Genomic DNA, 21,578 nt, shown 5'->3' with positions numbered 1-21,578 from the left:
CTCCTTAGCGAGCGGAAGATCCCCCTATTGATTTGATTCCAGGGAGTTCATCTCCATGCTAACCTCGGAATAGAGTTAGCTGAGCACAGTAAAAAGAAATCATGAGTCAAGCCAACGACCTATTGGAAAAGGGCTTGATCTGTCACGAGACGAGCACCACGTGCAAATAGAAAAGAACAGATTGAACAGACTTTTAGCGCTTCAATAACAGTTGAACAGACTTTTAGCAGAATAGGCCCCAAAAGCAGTTTACAATGAAAAGCCTTCAAACTCAAAAGCTTCTGGTCCAAAAGCAACGCCAAAAAGCTACCAGCGCGTTTTGCGGAATTCCGTACAACTGCCACGTCAGTAGTCGACGCAAAACGCGGAGCATCCGTGCAGCTCCCACGTCATCAGTTTTTGCGTGAGTTTGTGTGTGGATCCTGCTTTATTTTACTTCCTTTGTCACTTGGGGCCCCATCGGATGGGGTCCCCATAAGTTGGTAGGACTTCTTCTTCTGTTACTTGTTCTTCTTAGGGTTTAGGCCCCTCGGGCGGCATCTGTAAGTTGGCTCCATTCTTTAGGCTGTGACAAGTCAGCAGTTTGTGACATCTCCCCTTCTTGAAAGGGAGTAATCGTTCGCGATTACAGCATATCTACAAAACAACTCAAGTTAGCTCAAAAAAAAAATTCCGAGGGACAACCAGTTTGCTCTTTTTGTTAAGGAGTTAGCTTCTCCTTTCGGCTCTTTTTATCAAGGAGTTAGCTTCTCCTTTCGTCTAAATCGGAACTCTTGATATTCGGGCATAGTAAAATTAGCCATCACACCCAGACCGTACTGATCTTCCACGAGTGTCTTGATGCACTAAAATTACATACCCAAGCAATCTCATCCAATTAGGAATATTCAATAATTGGCACATCACTGAGAGAAAGAGACGACACGCGACACGGAGTGGCGAAATTCCAACCTAGAGAGTGTTGGCCCCAAACCTTGGCGCCCCTTTCGGTATTTCTTTATATTGCATCAACACGGTACAAGCCGGTACTCCAGACTCTGCACCTTCTCCAAGAGAATGAGCCCATGGCCTCATAATTAAAGGCCTTAGGCCCCAAAAGCAATTTACATGAAAAGCCTTCAAACTCAAAAGCTTCCGGTCCAAAAGCAATGCCAAAAAGCTGTCAACGTAAATCATGGAATTCCGTACAACTGCCATGTCAGCATTGTTAGTGCGTTTTGCAGAAATCTGCCACATCAGCACTGTCATCGAAAAATCCAAAAAACTGCCACGTCATCAGCTGCTACGGAAATCCTTCTTTTAGTGTGTGTGAGTACTGCTTTATTTTAATCCTTTATGTCACTTGAGTCCCATTGGACGGGGTCCCATAAGTTGGTAGGACTTCTTCTTCTGTTGTTGCTTGTTCTTCTTAGGGTTTAGGCCCTTTGGCCGTGATCTGCAAGTTGGCTCCATTCTTAAGGGCTTGAGACGTCAGCAATTTGTGACATGATCCACCCGAGTTCATCGCTCTTTTGTTCACCAAACTACTTGCATAGAAGAAAGACAGATCTTGGAGGATATGCATAGACTATAAAGCTCTTAATAAAACCACCATCAAGAACTTTTTCAATATCCAAGATTGATGATATACTTGACAAATTACACGGTACTCCTTGCTTCCGTAGGTCAATCTCAAGACTGGATACCAAATTTTACCAACATAACAGTATCGCTCCTAGAGATGTATATAAGACTGCATTCAGGACGTCCTTTGGATTGTATGATTTTTTGGTAATGTCATTTGGGCTTACAAATGCTCCTACAACGTTCAATAGGATGATAGACAAGACTTTTCGAGAGCACAGGCAATATTGGACACACTCTTTGATGATATCATTGTTTCCTCCAAGTCTGCAACAAGAGAGCATCTACCAAGGGTGTTTAGAGCACTACGAGAACACAAGTTGGTGATCAATGGAAAGAAAAGTGAGTTCTTTATGCGAGAGATACACTTCTTGGGGCACATCATTTTGCTTTGAGATGTTAGTACGGATCCAGCCAAGGTTGAGGCTATTCGCAATTAACAACCTTTGTGGAATGTTACAATGTGAGAAGCTTCTTGGGCATATGCTCTTCTTATCGGAGGTTGATCAGATAGTTTCCGAAAATTTCTTTCTTGTTGCATGCCCTTACTGCGAAAGGTGTACCATTTACTTTGGACCTTCATAGGTTGTAGCACATGGCCCTCCTTCACCAACACTGCTACGATGAATTGTTCGACCAAATGATGTGTACTCTCTTCCAAATTGCATATATGAGATAGAATGTCTACAGCATATCATATCTCTTCCCCGATAGGGGTGATATCATGGTTATGATGATAACTTTAGTACATCAAAAATCTGTGGGAATGATTCGTTATGATCTTACTTCGTGTCTCAAGTCTTACAAGGGGTGATTGTTGGATGTTCGTTGTGCTCATTACTAGTACATGCTTTGTGATTGTCCTCTTTTGCGTGTTGGTTAATGACATGTCTGCATGGAGCCAATGTCTATTAATCCTGGTTCTCTGTATGTTTTGCAAGCGTGGGCAATTACCCTTTGTTTGAGGGGGTATGTCACAACTTGGTGACGTGGCATGACTAGTATCCTCAAATGACTTCTTACCTAAAATGCCAGTCGAGAGTGGGTCTATTCGCCAAAAGCAACAATCAACTTTAGTTGCTTCGGCACAAATTGTAGAGATGTGGAGATATTGTCACCAGCGTGTGACTACTATCCATCCTTTTTGTTGATTTCTTTCCTATTATCTATTTACTTTCACTTTTTGGAAACACCCCTCGAGAAATCTAACTGCCCTGCATTGCATAGCTAGTGTGGAACTGTCCAGAGGGAGTCCAGGCCTGAGGGCAAGAGAGCACTAAGGTTGGACAAAGACTATGGTTAGCCAAAGTGGGGTCATTGACTAGCCAAAGTGGAATCCTTTGCTACAGAGGCTACATTTCAGTTCTGGGTGTGGCTGCAGTGTATAAAGAGGGTCAGATGACCTAGAAAGATACAATGGCAGCATCTCCTAAAATTTAGGGAACTGCTATTTTGGGACCTGAAAATGTGTTGGCGTCATTACCTCCGGAATGACAAAGGGAACATTTTCTTACTCTGCTGTGAAGTCAACTAGGCAACCGGTTGGGAGATTTTTAGGCGGCAACCCCGAAACGGGAAAATGCTTGTAAATGTGCCAAGTGGCACATTCTGGTGCACTTTCCTCATGCAAGAGAAGGTGGCGTTGAATTTGAAGGGAGAAGAGCCTCATTTTCAGATTTTGTCACAGGTTAAGAGCTATGGAGTGCTTGCTTTCCCTCCTATATACAGTGCGGTGCCAGGAGTGATGCCTTGCACGCTACGCACTCCCCTCTCTCTCCCCTATGGCAGTATGTTATGCCCCTCTAGTGGGCTTTTCATTTGACCAATGTACAGTTGTGTGGGTTCATGCGCGATTGCCGAGGCAAGAGCCTCTTGCACAGGTATTGGATTAGCTAGCACCTAATCCCCCGCAGGTACAAGTGAATTCGGAGAGGTTTCACGCCAGAAATCTCGTCCGATTCAAAGGGCAAGTAGCCCTACAAGTGCGAGAGCTCGAGGACTTGCTACGGATGCGACCGGCACGCGAAACGGAGCCCGAAACAGTAAATTACAGCCTGCTGTGTATTTTTGCAGGTTTAGGGTTTTGGCCCTAAACGGTCCCTAATACCCCCAGGAGGTTCGGGGACGCGAGGGGATTGTTGTACAGGTGATCTGGCGCATTTTCGGGGCTGAAAACAGAGAATTCAGCGTGCTGCAGATTCTCGCCAGGTTTTGCAAAGTGCCCGTATGCGTCGTGAAAGTCATTCAATGCGTGGAATACTGACTGTGAAGGGTCCTAGTACAGTTATGCTGCCGAAATCGGGCCAGAACAGTGGAAATTCAGCCAAGTTTGTGCGGGGCAACTTGTAGGGATCCACAGTGTTTATTCCCTCTTTTGAAGAATAAAGAAATACCGAAAGGGGCGCCTAAGTTAGGGGCCAATCTGGTGTCGGTCTACTAATACAGGTGCAATCTAGCAACCTGTATCCCTCTCCCCTTTGTTGTGTCTTGAAAGTACAGGTAAAGTGGACGACAAATTAAATGGGTGAAAGCTAAATAAGGTTTATGTGTAAAGTCTACCGCCCTTTTCGGATTGAACAGGCCGGTTTCATGGTTCCATCGACGGGATCAAATCATTTTTTTCCATAGAAGTGAGCCTTGGTCAGTTTGGGCTTGAAGACACAGGGGATCATAGACCAGTCACAGGGAACTGTAATTATGGCTAACAGACCAGATGATGTGACTGAAGAGGTTTCCTCTTCACAAGGTCAACAGACACATGAAGTGGGTGAGTCCTCAAGACCACCACAGACGGATGATGATATATTCAGGACCCAGTTGGCTACTGCTGTGGCTATGTTCACACAAGTAATGCAGAACCCGAGGTTTTTAGCCTTTCTGCAACCTCCTGTTCCGTCTCAGCAAGTTGGGTCACTCGATCATATTCAAAAGCCTGTTAAGGCTCGAGCACAGGTGATTCATATTGCACAGTCAATGGAAACACCTGTACACTTGACGGAGAACATGCAGTCTCCACAACCTGTGCCTAAGGTGCAAGAACAGGTGGCTGAGATGCCAGTATTTCAGGCTGTACCAGTTCAGCCCACCACCTTTCAGCAGCCTATAGCTGGTTCTAATGGGCAGGGAAGCAACCTACAGGCTATGCAACAGGTCTTCCCACCACTTTCAGTACACCTTGGCTATTTTGGAGGTGGATCGGTATTCCAGAGCATGGTTGGTCATGCACCTGGAAATCAGTTTTACACGCCAGGAACAGTGTTCGGGGGTGCTCAAACGATGATGCCTAACCCCATGTATGGTGTCACGGGCATGCTACCAGGGTTTCAAAGCACTCAGGGCCAATTTGGGATGCCACATGCAAATTTTGGTATGGCTGGAATTACAAATCAGCAGCCAAATATGGCATTTCCAGGTCAAGTTAATAGCGGCCAAGGAACACAGATGAACCCTAATAGTGTTCCCATGTTTCAGTCACTTCCATATGACAATTTAACGCCGCTGGAGAGGCCAACTCCGTACAAAGAAGGTGGCAAAGGTGTGTTATTCACGACCTTTACAGGGTTTGATGACAGGAAGAAGGCTCTCTCATTCCTCCAGCAGTTTGACAAGGCCTATGCAGGGGGAAACTTTACAGAGGCTTCAAAGGTCCGCAAGGCAGCCACTTTCTTGACAGGGAATGCGGGACAATGGTGGACAACTTTATTGCTTCAAGGGCAAGCTCCGTCAACATGGATTTACTTCAAGCAGATTTTTGCAGCAGCATGGTTATCTGATGACTTTGAAGCAGATGTCATGACAGAATGGCACCAGCTTAATGCTGCTACTTGCAAGAATCTGGATGATTACAATCGGAAGTTTTGGAAAGCTCTACTTCCAGTAACTTCCTATAGGTTTGAGCCATTGACAGAATAGATTGAAAAATATTGTTGTGGCCTACCTAAAGGATTGAGAAAGTACTGTACGAAGACAAAAGTCATTACTTTGACACAGCTCATCGAGGTAGCAAACACTGGCAATGGTTTGCTCAAGGGAGAAGATTGTGAATTCAATACTGGCGTCAAGGAAGGATCAGCCAAGAAAAATTCAGCAAAGAAGTATGTTTCCAAGGAGGTTCCTAAAGTGACTCAGGAGCCAGCCAACGCAGGGAAAGGCAAAGCTTCGGCTAAATCAGAAAAGGGACCAGCGAAGAAATGGAAAAGACGTTTTCCTCGCAAGTCGGAAGAGCAAAAGAAGGTCCCGAGGACAGAGAACAAATGCTATATGTGAGCAGCCTGGCCACATTGCTTACAATTGTCCTACAAAGAAAAGGCCAGCTGATTCTGAAGACAAGGAGGACAGGAAAGGAAAGAAGCCCATGGCTAGTCTAGTGCCAGATATGGTGGGCGATAAGCCAAATTCAGATGCAAGTGAGCTTTGCAGAGCATGGGGAAAGGTCAGGGATCAAACAGTGCTTATCTTCTTTGATCCAGGTGCCAAAGCCAACTTCATTTCCCCAGAATTGGCTTCAAAGTTGGGAATCAGACCTGAAGAGATAGGGTATACAGCAGAGGCAGGTTTGGCATGTCCTGGCCATACAGAGGCTGTGACACCCATCATTGGAAAGTTGCGCCTACATATCCAGTCCTATGTAGATGCTGAAGAATTTTACATCATGCCACTGGACGGATGTGATGTGTTGTTAGTATTCCTTAATTGTTTCGTGTACAGGGAATCATGGATGCCTACAACAAAAAGATTACTGTACAGAGCAGGGGAAAGACTCACATTCTGGATGTAAAGCTTAAAAGGGAGTCTATTCCCACTGTATCAGCTTCTACTATTACTTCTGTAATGAAAAAGCATCATTCTGCGTACTTGGTTTTTGCACGTGAAGTGCCAGATTGTGATGAATCAAATTTATCTGTGCTAGATAAAGAAAGGTCAATGTTTTTACAACAGTATAGTGACTGTTTTTCCGATTCATTACCGTCTCAATTACCGCCAAAGAGACCCGAGGACCATGCAATAGATTTGGTGTCAGGCAGTAGCCCACTAAATAAGCCTCCGTACAGGGTTAGTGCGGCTCAGCAGAAAGAGATAATGGGCCAAGTACAGGAGCTGTTAGAAAAGGGGTTGATTCAGCCCAGTTCATCTCCATTGTGTTCTCCAGTGTTGTTGGTGCAAAAAAAAGATGGCTCATGGCGTATGTGCATCGACTACCGTGCACTGAACAAGAATACCATCAAGAATAGATTCCCTATACCTAGAATTGATGATATTCTGGACAAATTAGGAGCAGCAGCTATGTTTAGCAAGATAGATCTAAAGAGTGGGTACCAGCAGATCCGCATTAGATCAGAGGATGTGCACAAGACTGCTTTTAGTACGACGTTTGGCCTTTACGAATTTTTAGTGATGCCCTTTGGTCTCACAAATGCTCCTGCTACGTTCAATAGGATGATGGACAGAATTTTCCGTCCACACCAACAGTTTGTTGGTACATTCTTTGATGACATGATAGTCTACTCAAAGAATGAAGAGGAGCATAGGCATCACTTGGCCATTGTGTTCAAAGAGCTACGCAGTCATAGGTTGCTCATCAATGCAAAGAAAAGTGAATTTTTTCTAGAAGAGATTCACTTTCTGGGACACATTGTCTCAAAGGATGGTGTCAGAATGGATCCTGCAAAAGTTGAAGCGATCAAGTCATGGCCAGATTTGAAGACGGTGCATGATGTCCGAAGCTTCTTGGGACTATGCTCCTATTACAGAAGGTTTATCCGAAATTTCGCTGAGATTGCTTCACCTTTACATGCTCTTCAAAAGAAGGCAGTCACCTTTAGATGGACACAGAAAGAGATTTCAGCTTTTAATCTCTTAAAGGAAAAGATGACTTCAGATCTAGTCATTGTGTTGCCTGATCTTAGGAAGTCATTTGTGGTCCAGTGTGACGCCTGTGGTAGTAGCATTGGTGCAGTGCTAATGCAAGATGGCAGGGTAGTAGCCTATGAGAGCAGAATCTTGCAAGGGCCAAAGATGACCATGCAGGTCTATGAGAAAGAGTTACTGGCTGTAATTCATGTGCTCTTAAGTTGAAAACACTACCTGCTAGGTGCAGATTTCGTTGTCCAAACGGACCATCAGACCTTGCGATACTTCTTGACACAGACAAAGTTATCTGAGAAGCATATGCGATGGGCAAATATCTTGTCCATGTTCCATTTTCAGATTGTGCATGTGGAAGGCAAGAAGAACGTTGTGGTTGATGCCTTGTCAAGGAAGCCACAAATTTCAGCTGTGTCGATTCCTTATCATCATGAACTTGATGATATGAGAGAACAGTATGCAAATGATGAAGATTTTGCAAGGGTCTTCGAGCAGCTAATGGATGGACAACGTCATGAACACTATCTTCTTAAAGACGGGTTCATGATGATGCATGGCAGATTGTGTGTCACAAAGCCATTGCGACGCAAAGTTATGGAAGAGTCATGTCCCACCGTATGCAGGGCATCGTGGTATTGATGCTACAGTTAAAGCGGTTGAGACATTCTTCTACTGGCCTACATTGAGAAGAGATGTGGATGCCTTTGTGCGAGAATGCCTAATTTGCCAGAAGGTCAAGTTTGACAAGCAAAAGGCACCAGGGTTATTGCAACCACTACCTATTCCAGATAAACCATGGGAAAGTATTGCTATGGATTTTATCTTTGATCTTCCGAGAACGCAGACAGGAAACGATGGTATTTGGACCATTATTTGCAGATTTAGCAAACAGGCTCATTTTATTCCTGTCAGGAAGAAGATAAAGCCAGATCAGATGGCACGCTTGTTTATGAGCAATATTTTCAAGTATCATGGCATGCCACAGTCGATTGTTAGCGACCGTGATCCACGCATGACAAGTTTGTTCTGGAGAGGCTTGTTTGAGAATATGGGCACAACGCTCAAATTCTCTTTGTCATTTCATCCTCAAACAGATGGGCAGTCAGAAGAGGCAAATTCTATTGTCCTAGATCTGCTGAAGTGTTATGTGTCAGAGCATAAAGGAAAGTGGGAGCAGTATTTGCCATTGGTGGAGTATGCATACAATAATACAGTGCATTCATCAACTGGAAAGGCACCTTTTGAGATAGTTGAAGGTGGCAAGAAAGTTCCTCCAATACTGCATACAAAGGACAAGATATTTGAAGCAGATAAGTATGTTCAGGACATGGATGAAATGTACAAGAAGGTCAAAGTGGCCTTAGAGAAGACTCAAGCAAAGCAAAAGAAAGCAGTTGATCGTCACCATCATGAAGTGGTATATTCACTTGGTGATTGGGTGCTTTTACGCTTTGAAAAGGCAAGGTTAAAGAAGATGAAGGGCAAGGAAAGACTGTTTCCAAAGCTCAGCATGCGTTACTATGGGCCTTTTCAAGTGTGCGACATAATCAGTGATGTTGCATATAGGCTGAAATTGCCTGACAGTTGGAAGATTCACAATGCGTTTCATGTGAGTCTTCTCAGACCCTATGTGGGTGATGTGCCAGAAGATATGCCAGCTGAAGATCAGCCGGAAGTCGAGGAACTTGACGAGATCTTGGTCCCTGAACAGATTTTGGCACACAAAGAAAGGAAAGTGAAAGGCAAGGTTGCTAGGCGTTACTTGGTAAAGTTCAGAAACTATCCACCAATGGATGCTAAGTGGATGGAAGAAGGTGAACTTGCACAGTCACCAACTGTGTTATCACTTTACCTTGAAGCCTTCGATTTGCAACCTACCTTGACCCCTTGAGTTTCAAAGCTACATGGATTGTCAGTGTGACAATGGCTTCTGAAACAAATGATGTACATGGTATTTAAAGTGAGCTCAAATGAAATATATGTTACATGAATGTTAGAGCTGTACAGATTGTCAGTTTGGCAATTGCTCTTATGGAATGTCCAAAAGTTTGGTTAGTGTTATAGAAGTGAGTATTTCTTGTCAGTTTGTCAAGGATACAGTAATTGCTTCTATTAAAGAGTACATGTGTAACTGCATTCTTAAACTGTCGGTTTGGGTATGCTCGAAAGTGTTACGGGATCCAACGTGTACTATAAGACAGTGGCAAAATGTGCAGCTACCATTATGTCATTGGAAAGTTAGTGACTCAAAGCAATGGCAGAGTGCGAAGCTACCACTATGTCATTGGGACAGGGTTCACACGCAGGCAATACATGTGTCGACGAGGTGTTGAATACACCAGGATTGACAATGAGCATGTATGTGTCGTACATGTGTCGACAAGTGTTGAATACATCAGTGTTGACTAGGAGCATGTACGACATAGATGCAAACGAGGACGTTTGAGATTTCAACAGGGGGGTATGTCACCAGTGTGTGACTACTATCTATCCTTTTTGTTGATTTCTTTCCTATTATCTATTTACTTTCACTTTTTGGAAACACCCCTCGGGAAATCTAACTGCCCTGCATTGCATAGCTAGTGTGGAACTGTCCAGAGGGAGTCCAGGCCTGAGGGCAAGAGAGCACTAAGGTTGGACAAAGACAATGGTTAGCCAAAGTGGGGTCATTGACTAGCCAAAGTGGAATCCTTTGCTACAGAGGCTACATTTCAGTTCTGGGTGTGGCTGCAGTGTACAAAGAGGGTCAGATGACCTAGAAAGATACAATGGCAGCATCTCCTAAAATTTAGGGAACTGCTATTTTGGGACCTGAAAATGTGTTGGCGTCATTACCTCCGGAATGACAAAGGGAACATTTTCTTACTCTGCCGTGAAGTCAACTGGGCAACCGGTTGGGAGATTTTTAGGCGGCAACCCCGAAACGGGAAAATGCTTGTAAATGTGCCAAGTGGCACATTCTGGTGCACTTTCCTCATGCAAGAGAAGGTGGCGCTGAATTTGAAGGGAGAAGAGCCTCATTTTCAGATTTTGTCACAGGTTAAGAGCTATGGAGTGCTTGCTTTCCCTCCTATATACAGTGCGGTGCCAGGAGTGATGCCTTGCACGCTACGCACTGCCCTCTCTCTCCCCTATGGCAGTATGTTATGCCCCTCTAGTGGGCTTTTCATTTGACCAATGTACAGTTGTGTGGGTTCATGCGCGATTGCCGAGGCAAGAGCCTCTTGCACAGGTACTGGATTAGCTAGCACCTAATCCCCCGCAGGTACAGGTGAATTCGGAGAGGTTTCACGCCAGAAATCTCGTCCGATTCAAAGGGCAAGTAGCCCTACAGGTGCGGGAGCTCGAGGACTTGCTACGGATGCGACCGGCACGCGAAACGGAGCCCGAAACAGTAAATTACAGCCTGCTGTGTATTTTTGCAGGTTTAGGGTTTTGGCCCTAAACGGTCCCTAATACCCCCAGGAGGTTCGGGGACGCGAGGGGACTGCTGTACAGGTGATCTGGTGCATTTTCGGGCTGAAAACAGAGAATTCAGCGTGCTGCAGATTCTCGCCAGGTTTTGCAAAGTGCCCGTATGCGTCGTGAAAGTCATTCAATGCGTGGAATACTAACTGTGAAGGGTCCTAGTACAATTATGCTGCCGAAATCAGGCTGGAACAATGGAAATTCAGCCAAGTTTGTGCGGGGCAGCTGGTAGGGATCCACAGTGTTTATTCCCTCTTTTGAAGAATAAAGAAATACCGAAAGGGGCGCCTAAGTTAGGGGCCAATCTGGTGTCGGTCTACTCATACAGGTGCAATCTAGCAGCCTGTATCCCTCTCCCCTTTGTTGTCTTGAAAGTACAGGTAAAGTGGACGACAAATTAAATGGGTGAAAGCTAAATAAGGTTTAAGTTTAAAGTCTACCGCCCTTTTCGGATTGAACAAGCCGGTTTCAGATATCCAAGTGGCAGTGGGCTATTCTCAGAATACATGAATGTTTGGATTGATTCTTGATAGTAGGCAAGCTACTAGAGATGCTCATGGACGCTAGGTAGACCAATAGACTTGATAAAGCGCATGTGAGTGTCTCTCCCCCTCCTTGTATTTTTGGTTCAGGTAACCCCAGCCTTGCTCGTCTCTTCTCCTTCCCCCTTTGCAATTCCCAGTCAACCCTTGTGGTGTTTCCTTGTCAAGGCAAAGTTAAACCAGCTTGGAGGTGTAGATCCATGTGCTTTCATTAGATCCCATGTGCTTTCATTCCTGTGTGATACATCCATCGCAACCCCATAACGAATCTGCTACATCCTCTCTCCTCTACCTAGGTAAACTCTCTGGAGACTAAGACCAGATTCAGATAGGTGTTCATTTGTTGTCGTATCATATTTCTCAAAGGTTGATCACAGCCATCGCATAGACGGGGCCTACTTGCACCCACACCGCTCATTAGTCGATTCCATCCATTTTCCAATGCCGCTCCTCAAACCTCTATTCTACTTAGTACTACCTCTTTCTAATCCCATTTTCTCTTTCTTAAACAATCTGAATGCGTACTCTACTAGAGCTCTTGCTAGATTCTCTTTGTTCATAACCAGATAATGGTTTGCATTTCCCTTTTTTTAATGATACAATCTCACTCACTAAAGGCTTTGCACTACAATGTCTTTCACATTGAACAAGGCCATAGCTTCAAATATAATTGAGCTAAGAGAGTGAATAAAATGGCACGAGCACTTACAAGTAGAATTGCAGAAGTACTTCAAGAAGGCACTTCTGGACTTTACAGGAAAATGCCACTAGTATGAAACGCAAAAGGCTGCGATAGGTGGTAATGCAGGTAAACAAAAACAGAGCATCCACTTTTCCATATAAATGCTAGGAGGGTGGTTTTGCAGGCTGCTATACCCCGTGCAACCCTTTCCTATTGTCACATAAGTAACTAGCTTAATGATGAATAGCCGAGAAGAACTTCGAAGAGAAGAGGGCAGGCAGGCATAATGTGGAAGACATAGTGATAGCTGTGTCACATGCACAATTAGACTTTTACCTGCTCTCCCTTTTCCTGATCTGCCGAACTGACTTGCCAGCCCATTTCTTTTGTGGGGATTCACCATCAGTAGATGTAAGCGACCTCTGCGAAAAGTTTCTCCCAAGCCAATCCGTGCCATGCCCAAATTCTTTTTTTGAACCTTTTCGTTTACCCCACGATAGAACACCCTTTTCCCGTCCTGAATGGTCTGTCTCATCATCCTCATCATTTGCGTCCTCGCGACTGAACTGCTGTGAAGAATCGCTCCTGTCAAACTGCTCAAGCCTGCTATGAGGTAAACCTTCCCCATCTTCATTAGGAGTATAAGAGACAAATTCCTCGTTGTTGTCATGCTTTCTAGAATTAGGGGAATCAAGAGCACTTTCATCTCTTTCTCCCAAGCTTGAAGCAAAAAAGTCACCATACTCTTCACTAAGTTCTGCCTTATACTTTAAAAGGATCTCCAACCTGTCTGCTTCTATCTTTTTCCGAAGTTGTATCTCCACCTCTAAGCGCTCCTCCAGCTCCGAAACCTGGAAGAGAGGAGGGCAACACATAAGCTCACGAATAGGGAAAGTTGAAAGGGAAAATTGACCTCGAAAATTTCATAAACCTTCTTAGCTAACTGTTGCGATCTTTCACGAGCTGCCTTTGATACAGACCGCTCAGACAGCAAACGTGCACGAAGAAACTCAATAGTCATTGCTGCTGGATCTTCCTCTCCAGAAGGCCTTCTGTGGCAATTTAACACAAGGTTAGCCAGCAGAGAACCCTACAAAAACAGATGTCGATATCGAATTCAAATTCTAAGCTTGAAAGCCCATGCTCATTAAAGGGGCCATTGCATGGCTTAACAATCATTTGAGGAGACTAGTACAACCTTTAAGAGACAATAATAAACCATACACACCAATGGCAAGTCATGAGCCCTTCCCTGAGATGCTCTAAAAATTGTTCAACTGATGGCATTGCCTGTGGAAATGAATGTTTATCTCCTCTGATAAAAATCACAGAGATAGGCAATTGCTAACAAAACTCCACAGAAGCCAGAGGATCTCATTTGGGGCAGAGGATTAGGGAAGTCAGTAATTCAGACAGTCTGCATTCCTTCTTAAGAACTAAAAACAGGAAAAAGCGTACCTCTCAAGCAGCGATGAGCTAGAAGAAGGATCCATGGTTGACTGCAAAGCTTGATTGCCCTCCTCCATGCTTGTCTTTAGGTGCTGTGCTCCTGCTTCAAGATTAGCTGTGAGGGGGAGATGATGAGGGGTATATTCCACGCAGTGTTGTGCTACTCTGCTATAAAACAAGAACTCCCTTTCGCTAGGAAGGAGATTGAATTTGAAGCAAAGGCGTTATAACCTAGAAAGAGGTAACGGCAAAAATGCTGTATGTAACCATAGAGCGAATGCGCGCAAGCGCTCAAGACTACCCCCTCATCTTTTGCAGGCAGATCTGACGCCTGATGACTCGATCCTAGTGTGCAGACATACACATCGATGGCACCGGGACCTCTGTCCTTATCCTAGGGTTAGCATCTGCTCTTCTAACCCTCAGAGAAAGCTAAATCCCTGGCCCCTTACCTTGACCTTGGGCTCTTGATCATGAGGCGGACTCATGACGCAGCCCTCCTTCCCTTTCTCTTTCTGAAAAGCTTCTGCAATTGCCACATGTAGAGAGAGCAGTGTGTGTGTGTGTGTGTGTGTATGTGTGTGTGTGTGGGGGGGGGGGGGGGGGGGGGGGGGGGGGGGATGAGTGTGTGAGTGTGTCTTGAATGATGCGGGCGCCCAACAAAAGGCTACGGCTTCACTGCAGCAAAGCCGAATCGATGGGGAAGGCGCAGAGAAGCGCTCAAGCTACAAAGCTCGAGAGAACTCTCTGCATTCCAGATAATGAGCTAGAGTCTAGAGTCACTCTCTCCTTCGACGCTTTTACAATGTCAAATGGCGGACCCCCATGCAGCTGCGTCTTGCAGGTCGTGCAGAACTGGATGTGTATGCTTTCGTTTCGTCTAGAGAAGTTGTGAGCGAGCTCGCAATGCGACGTGTGTAGCCTTGTATAGAGAGAGAGAGAGAGAGAGAGAGAGAGTCTCAGGAGTCAGGAGTCGGTGATCAACGGTGTTTCATGAGAACTAGGCTACTTCCTGTGTAAGGCCAGTGTCACACACAAGCACCCGGCCATCCCAAAATCCATGTTCAACAAATTGAAATCGTCGGTAGAATTTTCAAACGTCACACTAGGCGGTGGAAGTCGTTGAGAAAATCCGTGGCATGCCTTGTCACGGCCACAATCACTATTTCGTCTGAGGGGTCGAGGTCATCTACGTCTACCCATCCCCGGTGCCAACCAACCACAATCCAGCACTTTCAACAACTCCCTCTTCTTTTTAACATCTCCCGCTAGTCATTGCAGCAATCAAAACCTTCAAGCGCCACCAGCACAAGCAGAGCTTTGATAGAGGTATTGCTCACCTCCTGCTTCGTAAAATTCTCTCTTTCGTGTCAAAGTGTAATGTGCACATATCATTTAATCTCGTAAACCATGCTTGCACAACCTCATCTTGTTTGAAAGTACTCGCTCAATATTACATGCACATCCAAAGCTTGTTTGTTGAGTTTACTAGTAGGAATTCTTGCACAGCAAGGGCTTCCTCTCATCTTTCAACTATATCTATTTTGTGATTGTCATCTCATTTTTTAAATTGTTGATTTTATTGTTGCTTCGATGTTTATCTTAGAGCATGCAACCAGATCATATTCTTCCTTCTTGCTGCTTTGAATTGATGCTCTGAATGGTGTCTTTCTTGTTGCTTTGACGTGCATCTGAGAGCTTTTATTTAATCAGTTGAGCTTTAATGGAGATTTCATTGATGCTTTGATGTGCATATCAGTCGTTGTATAGTGGATCATGAAAAGCAGTGTCATGTGGACCACCCATGAGTGTCCTTGTGGTGTGTTTATGAGGCTAATAATATGCTTCAAAAAGTCATTCTTCACAAAGTCTAATACGGAACACATACTTATGTGGGATGTCAATTTTCCAACAACTCTTTGCTGGTCCTGTTGCACATGGTAGAGGCCTTTTGATGCGACCATGGAACCTAAGAAGTTAGAGCATTGCATGCACTCCTTGAGTTCAAGTCAAACGAGAGAGAGAGAGAGAGAGAGAGAGAGAGAGAGAGAGAGAGAGAGGGGGGGGGGGGGGGGGGGGGGGGGGGGGGGGGGAAGAGAGATTCAAATTGTTTTTGGCCTATGCTCCATATGTGACTCATGTAGGAGCATTTAGCTATGGACTCTCAAGCATTCTCACAATGTGACAGTGATTCTTACATTGCATCTCAAGGTGGGCAAGATCAACATCCCTACTTCTTCGGGACACCTCCGAATGTGGCTATTGAAGCAATGATGCCTCCAAGGGGGGTTTCAGGCAATGTAGGCACCTGCTCATGGGGATGATGGTACATTGCAAGGAGTTGCACTGAAGAAGGGGAAGAAGTCTCCAAATCAACCCATTGATGTCAAAGCAAATGACGCGAAGGATGCAAAGTCCAAGTGCCGGGACTATTGGGCCGAGCACTTGGTTCATATTAGAGTTGCCATGCATGACAACTACAACAAGCCATCAAAGCAAGGAGTCAACCTTTGGAGCAAGGTTTCCTTGAAGCTTGCCTCCATGTTTACAGACTTTGACAAGGACAGCGAAGTCTGTAGAAAGAAGTGGGGACTAGTGTACGATGACTACAAGGTAGACAAGGCCTACAACAACATCTTAGGTAATGATGGGAGGCGGTCCTGACGGTACGACATCTGGATGAGTACATGCATAGCAAAGGTCACGTGTCTTGTATGAGCCATGCATCGGCTTTGCCAACGAAAAAGATCGATACAAGTGAAGAATCTACTCTTGCAAGTAATGAGCACGGCTCCCATCAATCTCATGCCCAGGTAGACTTCAAAAACGTAGGACAACTCTTTGCTCCAACTTGTTGAGCATGGCAAGGACTTGGTCAAGGAGCTAAAGGAGTTCAAGGAGAAGATAGAATCGATAGAGTCACGGAATCTAGACATTTTCTCATCATTGGGGAAGAACCTTGCTTATCTTATCACTGAGAGGAAGGAGTGATGTTTCTCAATGAAACTTACGGCATGGTCTCAGATCTTGAGATGTTCTTTTTTCCTCTAGTAAAATAATTTGTGTAGCCACTCGTAGTCAGTTTTAATGTCTCTTGCGTCATGCTCAACACTATTACGTCTCTAGGCTTAGGGTCTAAAATTTAGCATTCTGATTCTTGTTAGATTGTTTTTTAATAAAATCTTGGTTTAAAATCGTGAAATTTGGAAATTTGGAAAGTCGTTTCTGGTCTAAAATTCTGAAACTTAGATAATGTGCATAATGTATTCATCATCGAGTTACATTTTTGGTTTCAATTCCAATCTAAAATTTTGAAATTCTGAAACTCATTTATATTCTAGAATTCTAAAACTTTGAAACTTAAACAATGCACACTGATGTGTTGATCATCAAGTTACAATTTTGGTTTCAATTTTGATCTAGATTTCTAAAAGGTAGAGACTCGGTTCTGGTTTAAAGTTTTGAAATTCAAGTCTGCAATTTTGAAATTCAGTTTTGGTTTGAAATTTTGTGTACGGTTGTTGGTTGCAGTTCTAGTATGAAGTTTTGAAATTCCCTTTTGAACCTAAAAGAATGTGTTGATCTACGAGCGCTTTTTAAGTCTTGCAATCTCATTCCATCTTGTCTATCTAACTACATTGTGTGTGCTATTCATTGTTATATTGAGCGAGGTGTTTATGGTAGTTCTTGATGTACATGCAGGTGCACCATGTAGAATGAGGAGAAAATGGCTTTGGCCATCATGTGTGTGTTCCTCATGCTGAAATTGGTTGAAGAAGCCATGGTTCTGCTGCTCAAGCATGGCTTCAATTGGCCGAGTTTATAGGACATGTTCATTCACTCCTCGGGAGAGTTTTCGCTCGTTGACAACAAGGTCATGAGCAACAAGCTTGTTGGGCATTCGTACGACCACAAAATTACTGGAAGGTTGTTTGTTTGGATCATGGTCAATCTCGATGTTTAGAAGCAGGTTGCAAATTAGTAGGGAAACTTTTGAGTACCTTTGCCAAATGGTCACCCCACATATGAGAAAGCAAACACAAAAATGCGTAATGCAGTGTCTCTGGAGGGAAGGGTTTCTCTTGTCTTACATAGGCTTGCTAGTGGAGAGAATCTAGAAGTGCTTGCAGACTTGTATAGCATGGCTCGGAGCACGGCCACATCAATTGTTCTAGAGTTATGTTCTGCCATACAAGAAAGTGCACTTCTAAGCTTCTACATCGGATGGCTTTCTAAAAGAAAGTGGACTTTGAAGCTTCTAGATCCAAATGCAAGAATATCACAACTAGCAAAAGGATTTGAAGCTCTTTGTGGGATACCTTTTGTAATTGGGCATGTTGACGAGTCATATTCCCATTATTGCGTGAGACATAATCATCATAAGTACTTCAATAGAAAAGGTTCACACTCAGTGTTGTTGCAGATGACTGTAGCAGCCAATTGCATGGTTTGGGACTACGATGTGGGTTGGACAGGGTCAATGCACGACTCCAACAATTTCTCAAGAAGCATGCTAGGAAGGAGATGCGAGAGTGGGCTTTTGGGAAATTATTACCTCGTGGAGGATTGTGCCTACCCGACACGTCAATACATGTTGTTCCCCTTTAAAGGCAGCAAGGATGGCCTTTGTCATAATAACTAATATCTAATTCTCCTAAATGATTTTCTCATGTTAAACTGATCATTTAATATGGGGAAGTACTAGGGGAAAAAAGCTAGAATATTGGTTAAGCTGGCAGACCGACCACATTAGGGATCCAAAGGAGGGAAAATAGGGATCCAAAGGGGGGGCCATCTGCAAAAGAGCAATGTGCAACAATGGGCTTTAAAGACCCTAAGGTTCAGCCCATTAAGACTTCCAAAATGCTAAGGTCTTAAAATTCAAAGGTTGTGTCCAATGGTCAAGTTTAGTTAAATTGGATGCTTAGTGACTGTGCCAAAAAGTCTTCATGACTCCTACATAGGAGGGGGTGAGCCCTGTAAGTACGGGATGAGAGAGAAACACACATACACACACACACACACAAAGGCTCCCTTTACACAAAGGGAATGAGGGACGCATGTTAGTTCCCTAGGCCAATTTCCCACAGGTGCACTCAAATCCTATTGGATGGCCATGGAGGTGGACCAATGAGAATTAGGCTAGAGTAAATCTAGTTTAATTCATTTAAAAACACTTGATAAAAGAACCAATAAGAATTAAGCTCTCTAGAAGACTATTGGACAGTCTCCCAAGGGGTCCAATGAGCATTCAACAGTCCCATGGCTTGCCTGATTCCTATTGGCCAGAAGACAAAGGGGTCCAATGAGAGTTTAGTTGCATTAATTAATGACCTAAAGCTCTCACAAAAGGGGAAAGGGGGACACATGTCAGAAGGCTATCACTTATGCTACTTAATTCTTACTGGCTAAGCTTGGAATGGGCCAATGGGGTGTCTGCATGAGTAAAATGCAAGAGGGGTCGACCAAGAGAGAGAGGGGGTTGAATTTGTCAAGGCATTATCACACACACACGATCTCATGTGTGGAGTAAGAAGACTCTCTCTCTCCTTCTCAAGTTTTAATGGAAAGCTCATCATCTACTCCAAGCTTGTGAGAAGGGAGGCCTACACCAACAACTCTTGGCTTTCTAGTGCAAATCCAACCAAGAGCCAAGCTTCAATGCATGCTCATCTCCTCTACCATGCTAATTACTAAGCTATGCTAAGCTTTTATGAGTGATTATGTGAGGAGATATACTTCTTTCTCGTAAGACCACTCCTTCTTCCTCTCAATCTACTCTCATACCCCACTAGCTCTCACCATCTTCGAAGGTGTGTGAGGTCTTCATTGCACCATCAAGTTATTGAAGGAACACAAAGTATTGTATTGTAAAATGTCTCCCTTGATGAGGGAAACCTATAATACAAAGCCTTTTGGAGGGGGGACCGGCTCCATGTAAATCCGGTCCTCAACTGTTGTCAATAGCTTAATTTCTCTCTCTTTTGAAGTATTGTTCATGCCTATTTAACTAGGTGTTATGCTTTTTGTTGCTCTCTCTCCATCCAAGCACTCTTGCTATGTTCATTAGGAATCTATTCTAATGAAATGCTCACTATGTCTATGCTATTTTCCGCTACACACAAGTTACTAGGCCATTAAATGTACATTGGTATCAGAGCACAAGGTTTCTCTTTTCTTGCTCAAGAAGGGAGGTCCTCAAGCTAGCTATAAATGGTTGGTATTATTAATTGCCAATTGAGTAGGTAAAATAGGGATTTTTTAGCCTTGCAGTGTGCGTGCCTTCGTGCAGATAACGGGGCATCACCGTCGAGAGCTATGGTCTTCATAGTGGAGTCCTACGGGGCTTGCCTACGGCTTAACCACTATCGAGCTATTAGAAGCTTGACAAGAGCCGCTACTGTTTTGGTGTTGAAAGACCATCTCTTCTATTCCTTGCAATTAATGCTATTCGAGCCAAGGGTACAGTAGCTTGAGTGCTTTTTTAAAGGGGTAATGAGGAGCAGCAACTAGGGCTTGAAGTGCCAAAGTACACCTAAAAAATTGTTAGAATGGTTGACAATAGTAAAGAGAGTGAAATTAATGTTGGTAGCTTTGATTTTGCTAATGAGCCGGCTACTAGTGATGCCCCTATGCTTGTTAACTACCTCGTTTCTAGGCTTCAACAAGCCATGGGCAATCCATCCCTCCAAAGTGAAGTGCAATGGCAGCTTCGTGCTCATGGGATTCTCCAAACTCCCCACCATGACGAGAGAGTACCTAGGAAGCCTCCTTGTAAGACTTCCAAAAGAGGCCTCTCTCCAATTCGGGAAGAAGAAGAGGATCCATATGAAGGGCTCAAAAATTTACTTCTTGATGACGCATCTCCTTCCCAAAGGAGAACTCAAGAGCCCCCACCAAAAGAACGAGACAAAAGTGAGTCTCCTGCCACCTCGGCGGAGATGGCTCCACGAAGACGGCGGGTAAAACGCTCTCCATCACCTCCTAAACAGAGAACACCATCGCACACTTCTCCACACCATAATTCAAAGAGGGATGACAAAACGCAAGAGAAGAAAAAGGCGAGAAAGAGGTCACCCTCTTCCCCATCTTCTTCATACTCTTCCTCTTATGAAGAAAGTGATGGTGCAGACAAGGAGGACCAAGGCAAGAAAGACGCGAGAAAGAGGTCACCCTCTTCTCCATCTTCCTCAAATTCTTCATCTTCTTCTGAAGAAATCAATGGTGCAACTTTTGAACCATCAAAAAGAAGAGGCCGTAGGAAATCCTATGCGGCATGGAAGAGGTCGTCCAAGCTCAAGAAGTTCAAAGAGGGAGGAAAGAACATCTCTTTCCTTACCTACGATGGCACCTTTGGTGCTACGGGCAAAGTCTTGGCTTTCATCCAACAATTCGATGGGGCGTTTGGAGACGAGGGCTTCACGGAGTCCTCTAAGCTACGCCATGTAGCTATGCATTTTCAAAAGTTCGACAGGCAATGGTGGTCTAGTCTACGGGTAAACGGTGAAGCTCCACAAACATGGAAAGCTTTAAGAGCTTCCATCATGAAGCAGTTTTCGGCCACCGATGCCAAAGACAAAGTACTCACCGAGTGGCGAAGCTTGAAGCTCTCTCCCTACGAATCCGTTCACAAATATATAGACAAGTTTTGGGATTTACATCTTAAAGCCACTATCTTCAAAAAGATGGATTTTGGAGGGCAAAAACAACAATTTTGTGCTAGCTTAAATGAAGAAATGGCGGAGTATGTCAACTCCCAAAGGCCACGCACCATATCTGTGGTATACACCATACTATGGTGGCTTCTTGAATCAATTTCCAAACAGAGGCTAAGAGAAATCTTAAGCCCACGGAAAACAAGGGTTCCAATGAGCCTAAGGGGAAGGACAATGTTCAAAAGTCTCCTAAGGGCAATTCCAATAACAACAAAGCTAAGGAGAAGGGAGTTT

General features: G+C 44.2%; 1 protein-coding gene across 3 annotated transcripts in view; it reads right to left on the bottom strand.

Moving 5' to 3' along the window:
- Positions 1-14,223, bottom strand: part of LOC147442484 (uncharacterized) — a 59,100-nt gene extending 44,877 nt beyond the window's left edge. The window contains exons 1-3 of one of the 3 annotated variants that reach the window (XM_086528646.1): positions 13,639-14,223; positions 13,112-13,232; positions 12,967-13,031 (exon numbers count right to left, since the gene is read on the bottom strand). In XM_086528646.1, the coding sequence (XP_086384772.1) occupies positions 12,967-13,031; positions 13,112-13,232; positions 13,639-13,706 (254 nt within the window). In that variant the 5' untranslated portion in view covers positions 13,707-14,223. Of the gene's footprint in view, positions 1-12,516; positions 13,032-13,111; positions 13,233-13,638 lie in introns of all 3 variants that reach the window. The other 2 variants (XM_086528645.1, XM_086528644.1) reach the window with 2 other exon arrangements.
- Between the last annotated feature and the right edge of the window lie 7,355 nt (positions 14,224-21,578).

This window comes from Adiantum capillus-veneris, chromosome 14 (assembly GCF_014529385.1).
Source record: "Adiantum capillus-veneris isolate H3 chromosome 14, ASM1452938v2, whole genome shotgun sequence".
Taxonomy (NCBI): Eukaryota; Viridiplantae; Streptophyta; class Polypodiopsida; order Polypodiales; family Pteridaceae; genus Adiantum; species Adiantum capillus-veneris.
This window is presented reverse-complemented; position numbering and strand designations above follow the sequence as displayed.